The sequence below is a fragment of the Sphaeramia orbicularis genome, chromosome 5 (assembly GCF_902148855.1).
Source record: "Sphaeramia orbicularis chromosome 5, fSphaOr1.1, whole genome shotgun sequence".
In the NCBI taxonomy this organism is placed as follows: domain Eukaryota; kingdom Metazoa; phylum Chordata; class Actinopteri; order Kurtiformes; family Apogonidae; genus Sphaeramia; species Sphaeramia orbicularis.
The window spans coordinates 58,080,073-58,098,919 of record NC_043961.1 but is presented as its reverse complement, the minus strand read 5'-3'; the positions used below and the strand labels follow the sequence as shown (position 1 = coordinate 58,098,919).

At 36.9% G+C, this 18,847-nt stretch overlaps 2 protein-coding genes across 2 annotated transcripts in view; one reads left to right on the top strand and one right to left on the bottom strand.

Moving 5' to 3' along the window:
• Positions 1–17,634, bottom strand: part of rnf207a (ring finger protein 207a) — a 45,704-nt gene extending 28,070 nt beyond the window's left edge. Inside the window, exons 1-4 of the mRNA XM_030134705.1 lie at positions 17,444–17,634; positions 4,004–4,136; positions 1,483–1,627; positions 973–1,054 (exon numbers count right to left, since the gene is read on the bottom strand). Of these exons, the coding sequence (XP_029990565.1) occupies positions 973–1,054; positions 1,483–1,627; positions 4,004–4,136; positions 17,444–17,634 (551 nt within the window). The remainder of the gene's footprint in view (positions 1–972; positions 1,055–1,482; positions 1,628–4,003; positions 4,137–17,443) is intronic.
• zpr1 (ZPR1 zinc finger) lies at positions 11,787–13,610 on the top strand. The gene has a single exon (XM_030134706.1). The coding sequence runs from the start codon at positions 11,937–11,939 to the stop codon at positions 13,263–13,265; it is 1,329 nt and encodes a 442-aa protein (XP_029990566.1). The 5' UTR covers positions 11,787–11,936; the 3' UTR covers positions 13,266–13,610.
• Positions 17,635–18,847: the final 1,213 nt, after the last annotated feature.

Below are 18,847 nucleotides of genomic sequence, written 5' to 3'. Positions count from 1 at the left end.
AAGAGAAGAGAAGAGAAGAGAAGAGAAGAGAAGAGAAGAGAAGAGAAGAGAAGAGAAGAGAAGAGAAGAGAAGAGAAGAGAAGAGAAGAGAAGAGAAGAGAAGAATAAAAGATTTATTTTTGGTTTGTACACAAATCACCGTACACAGTACAACAACAAAAAACACAAAAACCAAAAAAAGGCATAGGCTTGAAGAAAAAGCTTATTATTTGCTTATCCTTTTCACCTGACACACCGCTTACATTAAATTAAAAATTAACATTAACATTTTTTAAACTTTGTCAGAGAAGTGAACAATTTAAATTCATCAACTCCATTCCACAATTTCATCTGGACTTTACATTTGTTCTCACTTTCATACATTAAAAAATGTGAAGACCTCTTAAATTATAGTTACTCTCTCTTAATTTAAAGGACTCTTGAATGGTATTTGGAACAATATTATGTTTTACTTCATAAATCATCTCTAATATTTTAATATAAACAATATCCAGCAATTTTTAAGGTATTAAGCTGAATAAATAAATTATTAGTTGCTTTAAAATATCCTACTTTACTAATTATTCTAATTGCTTTTTTTTTGTAATTTTACTCATGTATCTATACTAGTTTTTCCTGCATTTCCCCATATTTCTGCAAAATAGGTTAAGTAGAGCAGAACCACAGAACAGTATATCATGTATAGGCTGTTTTTATTTAGGAAGTCCCTTTTTTACACAGTATTTTATGCAGTTTTTGGACATTTTACTTTTAATATACTCAATATGAGGAGAAGAGAAGAGAAGAGAAGAGAAGAGAAGAGAAGAGAAGAGAAGAGAAGAGAAGAGAAGAGAAGAAGAGAAGAGAAGAGAAGAGAAGAGAAGAGAAGAGAAGAGAAGAGAAGAGAAGAGGAAGAGAAGAGAAGAGAAGAGAAGAGAAGAAGAGAAGAGAAGAGAAGAGAAGCTCTGAATATTCTGTAGTGGAATCACTCACACTTGCATGTCTCTGAAGCATTTAATGCAAAGCATAGACTTGTTCTGTGTTGAGAAGAGGATGTAGGGTTCCTCGTGGAGAGCTGTGGAGACACAAGCATCTTTTAACTTCAGCTGGCAGGGTTTCCAGAGTGTGAGTATTCTGCTTTTCCAAAGAACAGACATGAGACAAACAGACTTTAAAGAAAACGCTGCAGAATACTAACATAAGTTGGCTGATAAAATGGAGAGAACAACTTGTACCAGCTGGAGTTTACCACCCAGTGTTCAAATCATGCCTTTCATAATGGAGTGTGAGCACAGGGAGCCGTAAGAACTGCTGTTGGGCTGTTTGAAAGGCGGAATTAGACTAAGTAAGTAGATGCTTTTCAGAATTTAATTGTAGCCCAAGCAGAGCGCAGGAGGGACTCCATTTCTCATTAGGAACATACAAGTACATTACCACTGGTTTAATAAAGCCGTTGTTGGCGTGCAATATTTCTGGAGCGAGGAAATTACAGGTGGCACTCACAGCACTTCCTGTGTTTGGCTTTAGTGCGTTTGGCCAAGGACACAATCTCATGATGGGAAAACATTCTGGCCTTGTGTGTTAGCTCCCTGCAGGCGCTGCACAGTGGCTGGCTGCAAGTGTTACAGTAGTACATCATTCCCATGTCCTGTGAAAAATAGGAAAAATAAAGTGAAAAGACGGGAACAATGAGATATGAAGTAGAGAGAAATTGACTTCACACGTGACAAACATGCAAACAGGGTGCAAAATATACTTGTGCCTTTTAGGTCTGATAAATGCTTTTCTTAAAATAAAACAACAGCATCAATTTTTTTCTTAAATCTTTGATTGATTGATTGATTGATTGATTGATTGATTGATTGATTACCTCCGCCAAGGAGGTTATGTTTTTGCCAGGGTTTGTTTGTCTGTCCGTTAGTGTGCAACATAACTCAAAAAGTTATGGACAGATTTTGATGAAATTTTCTGGTCTGCGCCCCCCCCGTGGGCCCCCCCCGTGGGCCCCCCCACCCCCGATCACCACCAAAATTTAATCATTTCTTCCTTATCCCATTTCCAACAAACCCTGAAAATTTCATCAAAATCTGTCCATAACTTTTTGAGTTATGTTGCACACTAACGGACAGACAAACAGACAGACAGACAAACAAACCCTGACAAAAACATAACCTCCTTGGCGGAGGTAATAATACATATTCGAAAAGGAGTGAGAAGAAGTACAACTTATAAACTCCCACCCCTTCTCCTTATATAATAAATAACAACAATAACCTTCCTAGTCTAATCATATCTATACACTATGCCATAATATGACTGATCCTTACAAGTAAATAATTAGGTTTCTGGCTTTATATTATTATGAACAAATATAATATGATTTACATAAACACATAATACAATAACACATATATGTAAATACATATTCATACACAGATCTATACATACATATACACCTACATATATACACACATACATACACACTGTGTGATTTGGGGGAAGTGGAAAATGAATCACATTTTCTTTTGTATTGTCCTCTATATGATGAACTGAGAGCCCCTTTGTTTGATGATATGTGTATCCGAAATCCTGATATGTTCTGGAGCACTGATGATGACAAGATGAAATGGTTGTTTAGTTCTAATGTATACAGGGTGGGGAAGCAAAATTTACAATATTTTCAGGCAGGGATTGAAAGACAGTGTATGACCAATTAGTTTATTGAAAGTCATGAGAATTTATTTGCCACAAGAAAATGTACATAATAGAAAATGTTTTTATTCTATGTGTCCTCCTTCTTTCTCAATAACTGCCTTCACACGCTTCCTGAAACTTGCGCAAGTGTTCCTCAAATATTTGGGTGACAACTTCTCCCATTCTTCTTTAATAGTATCTTTAAGAAAGTGGACATTGCTGTGTGATGTTCTATTGGTAGCATGTTCTAAAACGCCCCAAACAGCAGAATCCAGAGGGTTTAGATCTGGGCTAGAAGGCGGCCATAAACATGATTCCCAAAAATTGCTAAAGTTGGATTTGTTGCTGTTGTCAACAAGTGTTTTGGTGTTCTTGTGTAAGATTTTAACTTCAAATCATATTTTACTGCATTTCTAACGGTCTTGTTGTCTACCTCAAGTTCAATTGCCATTTTTCTCATGGATTTGTTTGGATCCTTTAGGATTTTGGATTTGAGAGCTTTAATAAAAGCTTTGGTCCGTTTTTTGTTGCTTCCTCCACTTCCAGACTTTCTGGTAATAGTTTTGCTCATAGTCATTCTCTTCTTTCCATTATAAACAGTCTTTATGGACACTCCAACTATTTTTGAAATCTCCTTTGGTGTGACGAGTGCATTCAGCAAATCACACACTCTTTGACGTTTGCTTTCCTGATTACTCATATGGGCAAAAGTTTCTGAAAAGGTATGGATAATAGTGTTAGGTATGATTATGACATCAATATATGTTTGGTTTCAAAACAATTGACGCAGTGCCTGCTGAGAAAAAAACAACTAAATGTTCATTGTAAATTTTTGCTTCCCCACCCTGTATAAATTAGCATTCTTTGTTTGTAAAGCCTGGAAAAAGTGGCAGATGTGTTTGTTTAAATAGGTCACCATTTTGTTTTGTTCATATCTATTGTGCCTAATGTCTGGTGTTTGATTTTTGGTTTGTATTTTTGGTGTCTTATAAGCCCATGGAAGGGCTGGGCATGTTTTTTTTATGCAAGACACAATAATAAAAACATTCAAACAAACATTCATACACACCTATACATACATTTACACACACTTACCACATACTTGTACATCTTTAGGACACCCAGTGAGCCCCCTCTACCTCTGAAAAATTGTGTCTTTGTACCTCTTTTTAAATTCTTTCATGCATCTTAAAGGAACAGGTTGCTTCTGCTGCATTTAACTTTGACATAAAGCAATTCAGGCTTGTGCTTTTTCACATTTTTGATTTTCACAGCAGCCTTACTGTACAACGTTTTCTACAACATGACTTAAATGTCTATCACTATGTACCTTTTTGTTACTCTCCAGGTCACAGTTGGCACATTGGACCGCCTCTTCAGCATCTGCATTACTGTCGACCAGGAACTTCAGCAAACGGTCCTCAGGTGGAAGAGCAGTACTGCCTTTCAGTACGGATGGGTAACTGAGGCAAATGACAAAGTTTAAGAAAAGAGAGTTTTGATCCACCACTGTATGGCACAACAACTGAAAGTGGCAATCAGAAAAAGATATAGTGATCCTTAAGTGGTGTGCATACGACACACAATTTGCACCAAATAAATTAGATAATAGATTTAAAGAGTGGGCGAATAAAGGTATAACGGCTATATGTAAGATTATAAAGGATAATATACTACTTAGTTTTGAAAGAATTAAAGAGAAATATGCTCTAGAGCACAGGAGTCAAACATGCGGCCCAGGGGCCAAATCTGTCCCGCCAAAGGTTCCATTCTGGCCCGTGGGATGAAAGTGCAAAAATGAACCTGAACAGTCAAGGTTGTCAAAATCAGTCTGGTTCAGGTGTCACATACAGACTAATGTGATCTATAGTAAAAATAACAACACAATAACCCATAAATAATGACAGTGACAAATTTTATTGTGAAAAATTATGTGGAAAAAATGTAGGTGAAAAAAAAAAAAAAAAGATTACACTGTGAAAATATTAACATTTACAAAACTATTTTTTCACAATAAAATGCAAATAAATACATAAATAAAAACAAAGATGAACAACCTGAAATGTACAATATTCTGCCTGTTACTAAATGTTTGGTGCATTTATGGATCCACTGTGATCTGTAGTTGTGTTAATAATAACAGATGGAATATTGTAGAAATTGTTCAAATTTTAGTTCCAAACTCCAAAATTTTAACAATATCCTGCCTGTTACCAAATGTTTATGGAACACTGTGTGTAAATGTACATATATGAATAATAAGTCGAGGCATAATATTGTTAAAATTGCACTAATTTTTCAAATGAAATGTCTGTTTTTTTAGGTTATGCACATCTTTTTTAGAAAATGTAAATATTTTCATAATTTAATGGGGGTTTTTAGTACTAAAACAAAATTAAAAACTTGGATTTGTCATTATTTCTAGATTATTAAGTCATTATTTTACTGGTCTGGCCTGCTTGAGATCAAATGGGGCTAAATATGGCCCCTGAACCAAAATGAGTTTGACACCCCTGCTCTAGAGACACAAGATTTCTATCGTTGCCTACAGCTGAGACACTTTGTTAATCAAAAAATAAAAAATGTAGCAGAAAAAAGCAATCAGTTATTGGATGTATTCATAAGAGCTTATGATTCACACAAAAACAGAGGTATAATCTCAGGTCTATACAAAGGGCTTGTTAACATGAAAACACATTCCACTTTATATATAAAAACAAAATGGGAAATAGAGGGAGGACTGGATCTGACAGAAGAAGAGTGGATAAGAGTCTGGGAATATCAATGGAAGTGTAGTAGTTCACAGAGTTGGAAAGAGTTTGGCTGGAAAAGCTTGATTAGATATTTCATTCCACCGCATCAAAAGTCCCACTATAGCGATAACTCCCCAAGTTGCTGAAGAAAATGTGGTAATACAAATGCAAATCGTTATCATCTCTTCTGGAATTGTTCAGTTATCGAAAATTACCGGAAGGAAATACATAAGGAAACACAAGAAATTATCGGGAGCCACTTATCCTTTGAATGTAAATCTTTATTTTTTTGGACTTATACCAGAAGGATGGTCAAAGAGAGACAAATATTTATTTAATATCCAGCTAATAGTGGCCAAAAAAGCCATCACAAGAAAATGGCTTTCATCAGAAAGCCCAACGCTGAGCATGTGGATGGACATTACAGTGGACATATACTGAACAACAAAAGAAACGCAAGTTTTGGTCGTTAATTTAGGCAAGAGTTCAGCTGTCCTGTTGAGTTGTCAACTGAGATACACATTACAATAAGTGAGTTGTAACCATTGGAGTGTATGTTTGCAGGCAAACACGACCACGAGTGGTGTTGAGCACGTGTACAAAGTATCGGAGGTGCGGTACATTTAGAGTGATATGGTAGTGGGAGCAACAAATGGGAGTGGCGATTCCCTTTGTTTATCCGGGGGCTATAAAAAGAAATGGTACGATTCAAAAGTTACTGCATTACCACGATGCCTCGCCTTAACGATAATCTGAGAGAACGCGCCATTGGTATGCTTGATGCTGGTTTAACGGCTCGCAACGTTGCCAGACGTCTGCAAGTGCACGAGTCCACCATCAGTAGGCTGAGGACACGATTCCGTGACACAGGGACCACTCGGGACAGACCAAGATCCGGAAGACCACGTGTGACCACCCGTAGTCAGGATCGCCATATTGGCTTGGCCCATCTCCGTGACCGTCAACTCAGTGCTACAAGGACAGCAAGAGAGACCCACTGGAAATTCCACAGCTGGATATAAATATCTCATATGAAACCAATATTCATAATAAAACTCCCATATAAACCAATACCGAAACATACCTGCGTTTCTTTTGTTGTTCAGTATATACAGGGTGGGGAAGCAAAATTTACAATATTTTCAGGCAGGGATTTAAAGACAGTGTATGACCAATTAGTTTATTGAAAGTCATGAGAATTTATTTGCCACAAGAAAATGTACATAATAGAAAATGTTTTTATTCTATGTGTCCTCCTTCTTTCTCAATAACTGCCTTCACACGCTTCCTGAAACTTGCGCAAGTGTTCCTCAAATATTCGGGTGACAACTTCTCCCATTCTTCTTTAATAGTATCTTTAAGAAAGTCGACATTGCTGTGTGATGTTCTATTGGTAGCATGTTCTAAAACGTCCCAAATAGCAGAATCCAGAGGGTTTAGATCTGGGCTAGAAGGCGGCCATAAACAGGATTCCCAAAAATTGCTAAAGTTGGATTTGTTGCTGTTGTCAACAAGTGTTTTGGTGTTCTTGTGTAAGATTTTAACTTCAAATCATATTTTACTGCATTTCTAACGGTCTTGTTGTCTACCTCAAGTTCAATTGCCATTTTTCTCATGGATTTGTTTGGATCCTTTAGGATTTTGGATTTGAGAGCTTTAATAAAAGCTTTGGTCCGTTTTTTGTTGCTTCCTCCACTTCCAGACTTTCTGGTAATAGTTTTGCTCATAGTCATTCTCTTCTTTCCATTATAAACAGTCTTTATGGACACTCCAACTATTTTTGAAATCTCCTTTGGTGTGACGAGTGCATTCAGCAAATCACACACTCTTTGACGTTTGCTTTCCTGATTACTCATATGGGCAAAAGTTTCTGAAAAGGTATGGATAATAGTGTTAGGTATGATTATGACATCAGTATATGTTTGGTTTCAAAACAATTGACGTAGTGCCTGCTGAGAAAAAACAACTAAATGTTCATTGTAAATTTTGCTTCCCCACCCTGTATAAGATGGAGAGACTTACTGCAGAGGTGAACTATAAGAAGGACTTGTTTTTTAAGCGCTGGAAGAAATGGATGGAATACATCATGCCACGCAGACCGGACTTTGATGCTTTTATTTTTGTATAGAAGATTAGATATAGTAAATGTAATAACTGCAATTCACTCCCTACTTGTTAATGTTCTTTTTGTTTGTTCCATTGTTTAAAAAAATGGGACATTCAGACTGATATATTGTTGATGACATTTAAAATGAATATCTTTGTCAAAATTGATGCAGAATGTCAATAAAAAAGTGAATTTAAAAAAAAAAAAAAAAAAAGAAAGTGGCAATCAGTACTTACCCATACAACACAGGCATTCACACACAGGTGTACACACACCACACACACGTACACAAACAAACAGACACATATAAACACTCACCGCCACATGAGTCATGCGCAAACTTACACTGAAGGGTGTGTTTTTGTCGTTTTAATAACTGGTCTGTATTTGGTTGATATGTTGTGATTTGATTCTGTCATCACATGTCAGCCCCCCCTCCTGTACCCGCCCCCCACCCTCACTCATGTCACGTCCATGTCTGTCTTGTGTGCCACCTCTGTCAACTCCTCACTCCTTGCCTTCCTGTCAGATTTCGCACCATCATTGACTTGAAAATAAATGAAAGATACAGAGGTTTGTTCAGAGCCAATCACAACATTTTTTTTCAATTATTTACTTGTATCAGACATGGAAATAGTTACAGTCCATAAAGTATAACGAGCATTAAAAAGATAATAAAAAAGGGTTATAAATGTAAAAACGACACACATGCACACACCCTATCTCCAATAACAAGTATAAAGATGCTGGTGCCAGTATTTAACAAGTGTAGAATCAATATAAAAGTCAGAGTTAACAATTGTAAAAATCACAACATTTCTAGAATGACTTAAACGCAGTATAAAATTCAAAACTGCTTTCCGTAACACCTAATAATAAGAACGAACACCATTAAAACAGAACATACCACTAGCACTACAGCTACGATAAAAACCACGTATAAAACAGAATGCATTGTTAAAAGCAACTCTGACTGAGTGAGCAGTGCAACGTTTAAAATTAACCCATAAGTAACAGAGATACATATTCGAGCTAAAGGATATGAACAATTTATTCTTAACGGTACTGGAACAAAAATAAAACCTGCGAGAGATTAAAAATTACTCCTGCCAGAAAGACTCCTAACCTCAGTTTGAATGTCATTATCATCACTAAGATTACACTGGGTTACAAAAAAATGTTTTTTGCAAGTTGTCTAGGTTTTTTCAACTGAATTAGGACCATTTTGCACCGCTAAATCCAAAAATGACATCTGTTTTTCTCAATCAGGTCAGGTGTTTTTGCTAATTTGATCTTGAAAAATTTGATCTTCTCACAAAATTGATGACATTTTTGTGACTTTATCAGTTGATTTTTTATATAGTTCTCACCCAAAATAGGTTTTAAGAGAAAAAAAATCATTTTCTAACAGGATTCCTGTTAGGTACAATGGTGTATTCACCGCAGATGTAGCAGAATACGTCAGGCTTATTTTTGCAAGATCTTCTAGTCGAAGCCATTTCATTCACCTGTAATATTAAAAAAAAAAAACATTAATCATAAATTGGCAAAAGTAAAATCTTCAGAACTCGTTTATTGCAAGAAATATGAAAGAATTTTGTATCATATGATGTGAAAACACCCATAAATGTAAGCAAAAATATTAAAAAGCCAATATGTAGCATAGTTCAGAAAGTTGACCTGATTGAGCAAAATGAATGTGATTTTTGGATTCAGCACACCAAAATGATCCTAAATCAGCTCAAAAAACTTAAACAATAAATCTGTTGTTGACCAGTGTTATCAGATACAATATGTCCAAGGTACTTGTCGTTTTTGACATATTCTAATGGAAGGTCATTCAACTCAAGTTTAGTTTTTACATTTTGTTTAAAAACTGTGGTTGGCAAGTAGAAGAATACTAGAGGAAGAATTTCAATTGTTTGGCTGAATTAAAACATGGAACATAGGTGCACAGAAGACTAGTGAATCAATTAAATGTATTATAAACCACTTTTTAAAAACTGCTGAATGAGTATTTCATCATTACATTGCAGGGGCGCAGAATTGGGTAGGGACGCTAGGGACACGTCCCTACCAATATCCAGCCACTACTGTGTAATCACAAGCAATACAATGAAAGACACTATTTAATGCCAAACAGATATATATTTTTTTAAGTTAATTTTTACTTATTTTCATGTATTTCTATGGAAGAGAGCAAAAAACACAAATAAAGAAATTTTGTGGGGAAAATACAATAAAACCTCAGATTCTAAATGTGATTCTAGATGTGATTTTATCCATATTTTTGGGGAATAAATTACATGTAATCATTGAAAGTAAAAGCCTTTTTTGCTCAGGCAATAACTGTATGATCAAACTCTATGATCATTGTATCCGCAATCTGTTCAGATGTCATGCATCAGCATATTTATGTCAGGTGACAGACAGTAGAGAGGAGGGAGGAGGAAGAGGAGAAGAAGGAGGAGGAGGTAGAGGAGGAGAAGAAGGAGGAGTAAGTAAGTACGTAAGTAAGTAAAGCTTTATTTATATAGCACTTTTTAAAACAACATGTTACAAAGTGCTTCACATAAAGGGGAGATAGATCAAATCAAGTCAAATTTTAAGCCAATTTACAGAAACCCAACAGAAGGAACCCAACAGAAGGAAGAGGAGAAGCTGGAGGAGAGGCTGTAAATTCACTGTTGAGGTTAAATAATAATGGACATATTAGTCATGAGAATAACTTTGCAGAATGCATTAAATTCTTGTACTGTCTTTAGACATTCAGATATGCATTATAAACATGTCAATTACTGAATTTTTTTTGACTATGATTGTTTGCTCATTTGATCAGCTCGACATGATGTAAAATTATGATTGCAAAAAAAAAAGAAAAAAGAATCAGTTTTCAGGAGTGCTGCCTTGGAGCACTTTTGTGTCCCCACCAATGTCAAATTCAAACCTACTCCCTTGTTATATTGCCTGAAAACTTCCGTTTAGAACAGACCTGGGCAAAGTAAGGCCCGCAGGCCACATGCAGCCCGATAGCTGACCCTGCATGAGGTCACTGGCAAATTAAAAGTTAATGCAAATATATGTCATGGTAATAGATGCAACCAATGCAACGGCACAGCTTTTATTTTGTAGGATCCGCTAAATTAGCGTTTTTTCGCACATACTTTCCGTACTCAGCATAAAGCTTAAGGTTATAATAAAGCTTATTGGTTTGTTGGTCAGTTTCAGCCCATTAAGATGTCAGCTAACACCAAAAAAAGAAAGAAAGTTTGATTAAGAATGCAAAGATTTTAACAAGACATAGACTTCTAAAAATTTCTTCACTGAAGTCAGAAAAGGAACTGAGATATGCAAACAAACAAAGCTGCATTTATGGTTTTTAATGTAAAGTTAACATGGAGCTGGTTTTGCACAGTTTCAGAAATGTTTTTGTGAATATTCATTAAATAGTATTCTGTGCTCCACATTTTCATTGTGTCATTGTATTGTTTCATTTACTGTTTTTATAGAGATATACTGTATATTGAGCAGAGCTGCAAGGGCATTGATTCGGCCCTTAATAATTGTCAAAGTTTCTCATGTGGCCCCATAAGAAAATTAACCCTTTCGTGCATAGTGGTCACTACAGTGGACAGCTATTCTACAGCTGTTCTCTTGTATATTCATGGATTTTGTTGTTCTTTTCGTTGTTTTTTTTTGTTTTGTTTTTCCTTTACACATATCTTTATTAAAGTTTTAAGACACTACATATCTTTTCTGACATGAATTCGAAACATTATGTAGATCTCTCCTGAGCATAAACCCCCAGAATCACAAGTCTTCCCCATAGTTTTCACACAATTTATCAGTAAATACATGTTTCTGTGTGTCAAAAATTAAACGTGTGGTGTCCAGCTGAGTGGATATTTTTGCAACTTCATGAAAAATAGATTCATAATAATTGTTTTGTCATTATTACTTTTTTAAATGTATTTTTAATTTTCTATAAATTATTTTTTATTTTATTTATTTATTTATTTATTTATTTTTCAGAAGAAAATTTTCTATCACATTGTTTTTTTCATGCCTAAAGAGGAATAAAAACACTCAGGAAAAAAATTTTGATAAAGGTTCTCATAATTCGTGCATGAAAGGGTTAATTGCCCACCCCGGTTTAGAAAAAGAAAAAGCAAAACTATTGTCCTGCAGTACTCCAGAAAACCTCTAGGGGCAGCAGTGACGTCAGCAGAGCGCCGCCGTCAGCGAAGAAGAAAATGCGGAACAGGAAGTAAATCAAAGCCAATGAAACAAACGTGCGGAGTGTAGGTTAGTCATCCTGTCATCTAGAAGGTTCTAGAGAAAGACACAGCTGTACGAGAGCGTCAAGTGTTTTTATGGCCAGAGCAGCATTTTAGAGGAAGAACATGTCCGTCATAGCCGAAGACAGTGTACGAGGTTCTGTTTTCAAGGATATCAGCGCCGATGATGAAGACGGACAGCCCACGGAGATAGAGAGCATGTGCATGAACTGCCACGAAAACGGCACAACCCGCTTACTTCTGACCAGAATCCCGTTCTTCAAGGAAATAATCGTCAGCTCCTTCAACTGTGATAACTGCGGTTGGTCCAACACTGAAATCCAGTCTGCGGGTCGGATTCAAGAGAAAGGCGTGTGTTATACCCTGAAGCTGAAGACCAAACAGGACTTGAACCGGGAGGTGGTGAAAGCAGACAGCGCAACCACCAGGATCCCTGAGCTGGATTTTGAAATCCCTCCATTCACACAGAAGGGTTCTCTTTCTACCATCGAGGGTCTTTTGGACCGGGCTGTAGCAGGTTTGGAGCAGGACCAGCCAGTGAGGAGGGCCATTCAACCAGATGTGGCTGAGAAGATAGATGAATTCATCCAGAAGCTGAAAAAGTTAAAGGATGTTGAGCATGAATTCACTCTGGTGATTGAGGATCCTTCAGGGAATAGTTTTGTTGAAAATCCACATGCCCCTCAAAAAGATGAGTCTCTAACTGTGACCTGGTTCACAAGGACATCCCAGCAAGATGTTCTACTGGGGTTAAAGGCTGATGATGATGAAGACAATGAACCGGCTGGCAACGACTTGGAAACCATGAGAAATGAGGTTTTAGTATTCAACACCAATTGCCCAGAATGCAATGCACCGGCCTCAACTAACATGAAGCTGGTCCAGATCCCTCACTTCAAAGAGGTCATCATCATGGCCACAAACTGTGACAGCTGTGGCCATCGGACCAATGAGGTGAAATCAGGTGGAGCGACAGAAGAACTGGGCACCAAGATCACCCTGCACATCACCGACCCTTCTGACATGACCCGAGACGTGCTCAAGTCGGAGACATGTGGAGTCTGTATACCAGAGCTGGACTTTGAGCTCGGGATGGCAGCTCTGGGGGGAAAGTTCACGACTCTGGAGGGGCTGCTGAAAGACATCAAAGACATGGTGGTTGGCAAAAACCCTTTCGTCTCTGGTGACAGCGGCGTGGAAGATCGGATACAGAAGCTGAATGAGTTTGGGAAGAAGATCGACCAGATAATTGCTGGAGAATTGGATGTCCACATCGTCTTGGATGACCCGGCAGGAAACAGCTACTTGCAGAATGTGTACGCCCCAGAACCAGACCCGGAGATGACCACAGAGAAGTACACCCGCTCATTTGAGCAGAATGAAGACCTTGGACTGAACGACATGAAAACTGAGGACTATCAAGAAGAACACTGACATGTCGCATTATATCACTCTATATATAATTTGTGCCATTTTCATACATTTTTGTTCAAATCTGGGTAAAGTGTTAATACAAACAGTGTGTAATTATCTATAAGAAGAATTCTAAGTTTGCTGAATTTACACTGAAAATAAACTCAACTGTGTCTGGTGGGTATTAAAGTTTAAAAACCTTCAAATTTGTGCTGTCTGAATTTCTTGTACATTCCAGAAGATGGCGCTGTGTCATCTCTGATTAAAAACATGTTTTCTTCTGGTGTACCACACACTGTGTAACCAATGATCTTAGTTCTACACCTGTAAGCGTGATATCTGCATAAAGTGTTATTTAATTTCCCAGTCAAGCTCAGCTCTTCTATTTAGTAGATGTGTGAAAACAGCATGTAATCTATCCTGTATACTATAAGAACTGATTAGTTAACTGAAGTCTGGGTGCACAGACTTACAAAACAGAAGCTGTAGAATCACCTCAGTTAACCCTTTCATGCACGAATTATGAGAACCTTAATCAAATTTTTTTCCTGAGTGTTTTTATTCTTCTTCAGGCATGAAAAAAACGATGCGATTGAAAATTTTCTTCTGAAAAATAAATTAAAAAATAAAAATGATTTTAAAAATGTAAAAAATACATTAAAAAAAATTCTTATGGACCTATTTTTCATGAAGTTGCAAAAATGTCCACTCAACTGGATGCCACACATTTAATTTTTAATGCACAGAAACATGTATTTACTGATAAATTGTGTGAAAACAATGGGGAGGGCTTTGTGATTCTGGGGGTTTGTGCTCAGAAGAGATCTACATAATGTTACCAGTTCATGTCAGAAAAGATATGTAGTGTCTTAAAACTTTAATAAAGATATGTGTGGGAAAAAAAAACAAAAAAAAACAATCCATGAATATAGAAGAGAAAAGCTGTAGAATAGCTGTCCACTGTAGTGACCAGTATGCATGAAAGGGTTAAATTAAAGATTGATTAATGAAATTCTAAAACCGCTTTTTGATATCCCCAAGAATTTAAAGGACTTGGTGGAAACACTACAGATGTGGTCAGTGTTTTCTGTCACATTAACTGCATTTGTACAGGCCTGTATTATGTTGTTTGCCACCATTTTAATGCAGTCGCAGGGATGCAAATGTTCCTCCCCCTTCTGCTGTCCATGTTTTATCTAGTTTTCACAGCAGCAGGGATCTGTTGTGTTCTACTAATAGCAGAGTAGTGAATTCCTAGATTACATGCTTCTTCACTGAGCAGCTGTTAGTGGGCTGCTGCTGCTACGGCTGATGGAAATAGTAGCTGCCAGGCAGAAGACCTCATATAGCTTTAGCCCAGACAACAGAGAACAGCGGCTCTGTGCCCACTAGGTTATTTACAAAGAAAATCCATGACTGTCGGTTTTTTCCTCCGTCTAATTTTTTTTTTTTTTTTACCTTGGTGTGCACTACTGTTGCTTTAACTTATGCTGACTACAGCATCCACTCTAATCCAGCAAAGGTGAATATCAAATAGCTGTGAGGGGCATGAATGTTTTAAGTCTGGAGATTAGGCGATGCTATTCAGTATTCAGTATCAGTATCTTGTAGTATAGAGTGGATATGTGGAGTGTTTTTTTTTTTTTTTTTTTTAATTCATCCACTATATCATCAGCAAAATTAACATTTTGAGAAGAGGTAGCTGTGAATGAGTAGAGTTACAATTCAGCAGCTTCTCACTAAATGATGGTCACAATGAAATCACATTTAATGAGAAATGCATTGATGAAAAGCTGAGGAATGCAATGACATTAAAATTTATAGATTTCCTCATTCACAACCTCAATATGAATATGTTAGGGTTGTATCTGATTACACTGGTCAACAGCAAATTTATTGTTGAAGTTTTTTGAGCTGATTTAGGATAATTCTGGTGTGCTGAATCAAAAAATCACATTCATTTTGCTCAATCAGGTCAACTTTCTGAACTATGCTACATATTGGCTTTTTAACATTTTTGCTTACATTTATGGGCATTTTCACATCATATGATACAAAATTCTTTCATATTTCTTGCAATAAACGAGTTCTGAAGATTTTACTTTTGCCTATTTATGATTAATGTTTTTTTTTTTTAATATTACAGGTGAATGAAATGGCTTCGACTAGAAGATCTTGCAAAAATAAGCCTGACGTATTCTGCTACATCTGCGGTGAATACACCATTGTACCTAACAGGAATCCTGTTAGAAAATGATTTTTTTTCTCTTAAAACCTATTTTGGGTGAGAACTATATAAAAAATCAACTGATAAAGTCACAAAAATGTCATCAGTTTTGTGAGAAGATCAAATTTTTCAAAATCAAATTAGCAAAAAAACCTGACCTGATTGAGAAAAAGAGATGTCATTTTTGGATTTAGTGGTGCAAAATGGTCCTAATTCAGTTGAAAAAACCTAGACAACTTGCAAAAAACATTTTTTTGTAACCCAGTGTTATCTATAACAGACAAATTATACCCATATTTGTTTGTTTGTTTATTTATTTTAAATGAGCATTAAAACCAAATAGCAAAAGGAATATATATATAAAAGAAAATCCAGCATTTGAAAAGGAGCAGGATGAAGTTTAATTTATAATCACCCGCCCCCTTACTCCATCCTTCTACCTATCCTAAATTCCCATGTCAGATCCCATAAGTAACTCAAAAATCCTACACATATTAGACTAAATTCTGACTAAGCACAAAACACACAATTGCTGTACATATCAAGGACTGACTGTCCATTTTGCAGCAGCATTTCACATCAAAATAAACTCAGTCCTTTTCACAGAAGTAATAGTGCACATATCAAAAACAAAATAAACTCTGTCCATTTCATATCAATAATACACATATCAAAAACAAAAGTAAACTATCCGTTCCATAACAATAATGCACAAAAATAAACTGTCAATTTCTTAGCGGTAATATTTGTATCAAAAATAAACTATATCCAATTTATAACAATACTCAAATAAAAAAAAAACAAAATATATTCTGTCCATTTCATGACAATAATACCCATATAAAAAAAAAAAAAAAAAAAAAAAAAAAGTAAACTCTGTCCATTACATAACAATAATACCCATATAGAAAACCTAAATAAACTCTTGTCCATTAGCAACATATAGTGACATGGTCTACTTCTGTACATCTGCCTGCCCTGATCAGAGAAAATGAATATCGCAGACCTGAAGGTGACTGGACCAAAAGTCATTCCTTAATAGGGACGAACATGGATCTGTATCATGTGACTTCTGATTAGCCTAAGCTGCTGGCATCACCGCCAAATGCCAATATGCTTTGTTTGCTGTGTGACTGGTCTTATTAGAACTTGCTGACCCCGTGGAGCGGTGTGTGTTATGGCCGAGGGCTAAATCAGAGTCTGGGATGACCCAGCAGCTGCTCCAGCCACTCAGAACTGCCCTACACACACACAGGGGCAACAATAGGTCACTGAGCTGCCTCCTAAACCAACACAGAGACCTGATGCTTTCTGAAACCAATGGGATTCTCCTCAAATCTCCTGCATGAACCAAACCCAATCTACTAATGAAGTTATGTGGAACCAATCCCTTTGAGCAGCATGGCTCAAAACTGGAGCCTGCAGGACAAATCTAGCTCTTCACACAAAGCATTTGACCCTCCAAGGCGCTTCAAGGAGCAAAATATTTTATTACAGACATTTACAGACATTTACAGAGCTTAATCATATTTTAGAAGATTGCCTGACCTGCGTTTTGCATCACAGAGGGTTGTCGTGATACATGCTGAGAGTCCACCACAGTCAGTGTGCATCTGTTAGTTCTCCATGTTTAGGGATTGTGTGCGGATTACTGATTTTGTATTACAGGTGTTATAACTTGGCTCCTTTTTACAGGATAGATGCCAAAACATTTAGCATACAACTGAAACATATTTTTGTCGCACTATGATCAAATAAGGAAACGTATTCCTTTGAAAGTAACATCCTGTTTCACAGCTGAGAAATGTTGGCTATATAACGCAATGTGAGTGTGGAAATGAAAACAAACATCTACAGCTTGTGTTTAGGTTGTGTAGGAATTTCAGACTTTTCCATTACCTCACAACATTGGTAATGGACTACATATGGGGCGCAATTTGACCTAAATCAACCTCACAATGCTTTTTCTTACCCACAGAGGGGGCAGCTGAGGCGGCCGTCACTGGTTCGGCCTCGAAGGCAGCGGGCACAGAAGATGTGGTAACAGTCCAACAGACAGGGGCACTGGTACTGCTCATGGCAGAGGTGACACACCAGGGGGTGGACGCTGGTACAGTCCACATTACACAAGTTGTCCAAATTGGTGAAGATGCCTCCAGCCATCTGTTCATGGAGTAAGTGAGTAATGACAAACTGTGAGTTACAAAGAGACAGGTTTTCAAGGCGACATCATCCACACAAACAGAAACTAACAAGTGATTTGGCAGAAAATTCCAGTCAGTGATCAAATTACAGAGACTTCACTGCCTGTGTTACCAAACAATTCAAACAGTTCCACATCTGACACATTAAAATAAACTAGAGCAACCTTCTCTGCTTTTCTTACCTTGTCAGTTCTGAAATTATGCCTGCAGCTTCAGTCACAACACCCAATTCACAGATGACAAAATAACAACATCAAAGGCATTGTCAGCACCAACATGACATCTAGCTAACAAACCTACTGTAAATGCAGCAGGCCTGTCTGCATAAAGCACACACAGCCACTGTCTTACCTTTCACTGGTGTTATCAGCTACCCTCAGTAGGAATGGCAGCAATGCAGAAACTCTTCAATAGTAGGCCGATGGGGTCCCTCCGCCAGGCAGCTGACAGCACACACCTCTTGGCAGCCCCCAAGTGTTGCCAAAGTGCAAAAGGATATTTAATATTGCTGTCCCATGAACACAGGCATTCTGTTTCTAATCTTAATAGGCTGTTTCATGAACAGCAGGGCAGAGCTGTACAAAACCAAAACTGTTCAGAATATTCTGAATGTTGGGAATTAGGCAGTGGTAGGATGTAATTAGGTACTTTTACTCAAATACTGTATTTAACTACAAATTTGAGGTCATTATGCAACTTCATATTTCCACTCCACTACATGTTGGAGACAAAAATCACACATTTAAATTTGTTTAAAGGATTACTAATCACTTTTCAGATTATTACTTCTCACACACTCCCTGCTCAGTGTAGATTAAACAACCTCTCAGTAAATATAGTAGATAAATTACATCAGTCATAAACATTTACAGCAGTAAACCGCAACATACACATTAATGCAGCATCAGTATGAATAATAATCATAATTCATTCATTCATATATTATCTACAGTACATAAATTTTATTTATAGGTGTCTTTCAGGACACCCAAGGACACTGTACAGCAGAAAATAAAACAGACAGTGCATAAAATACAAAGAAATAAACAAATACAGTGGTGTGCAAAAATATTTGAACACTTGTCAAATCTTAAGAAACTGGTGGTTTATTTTTTTCCCAGAGCTTGAATTTCACTTTTTTGCCATTGCAAAAGGTAAGGGCAAAGGTACTG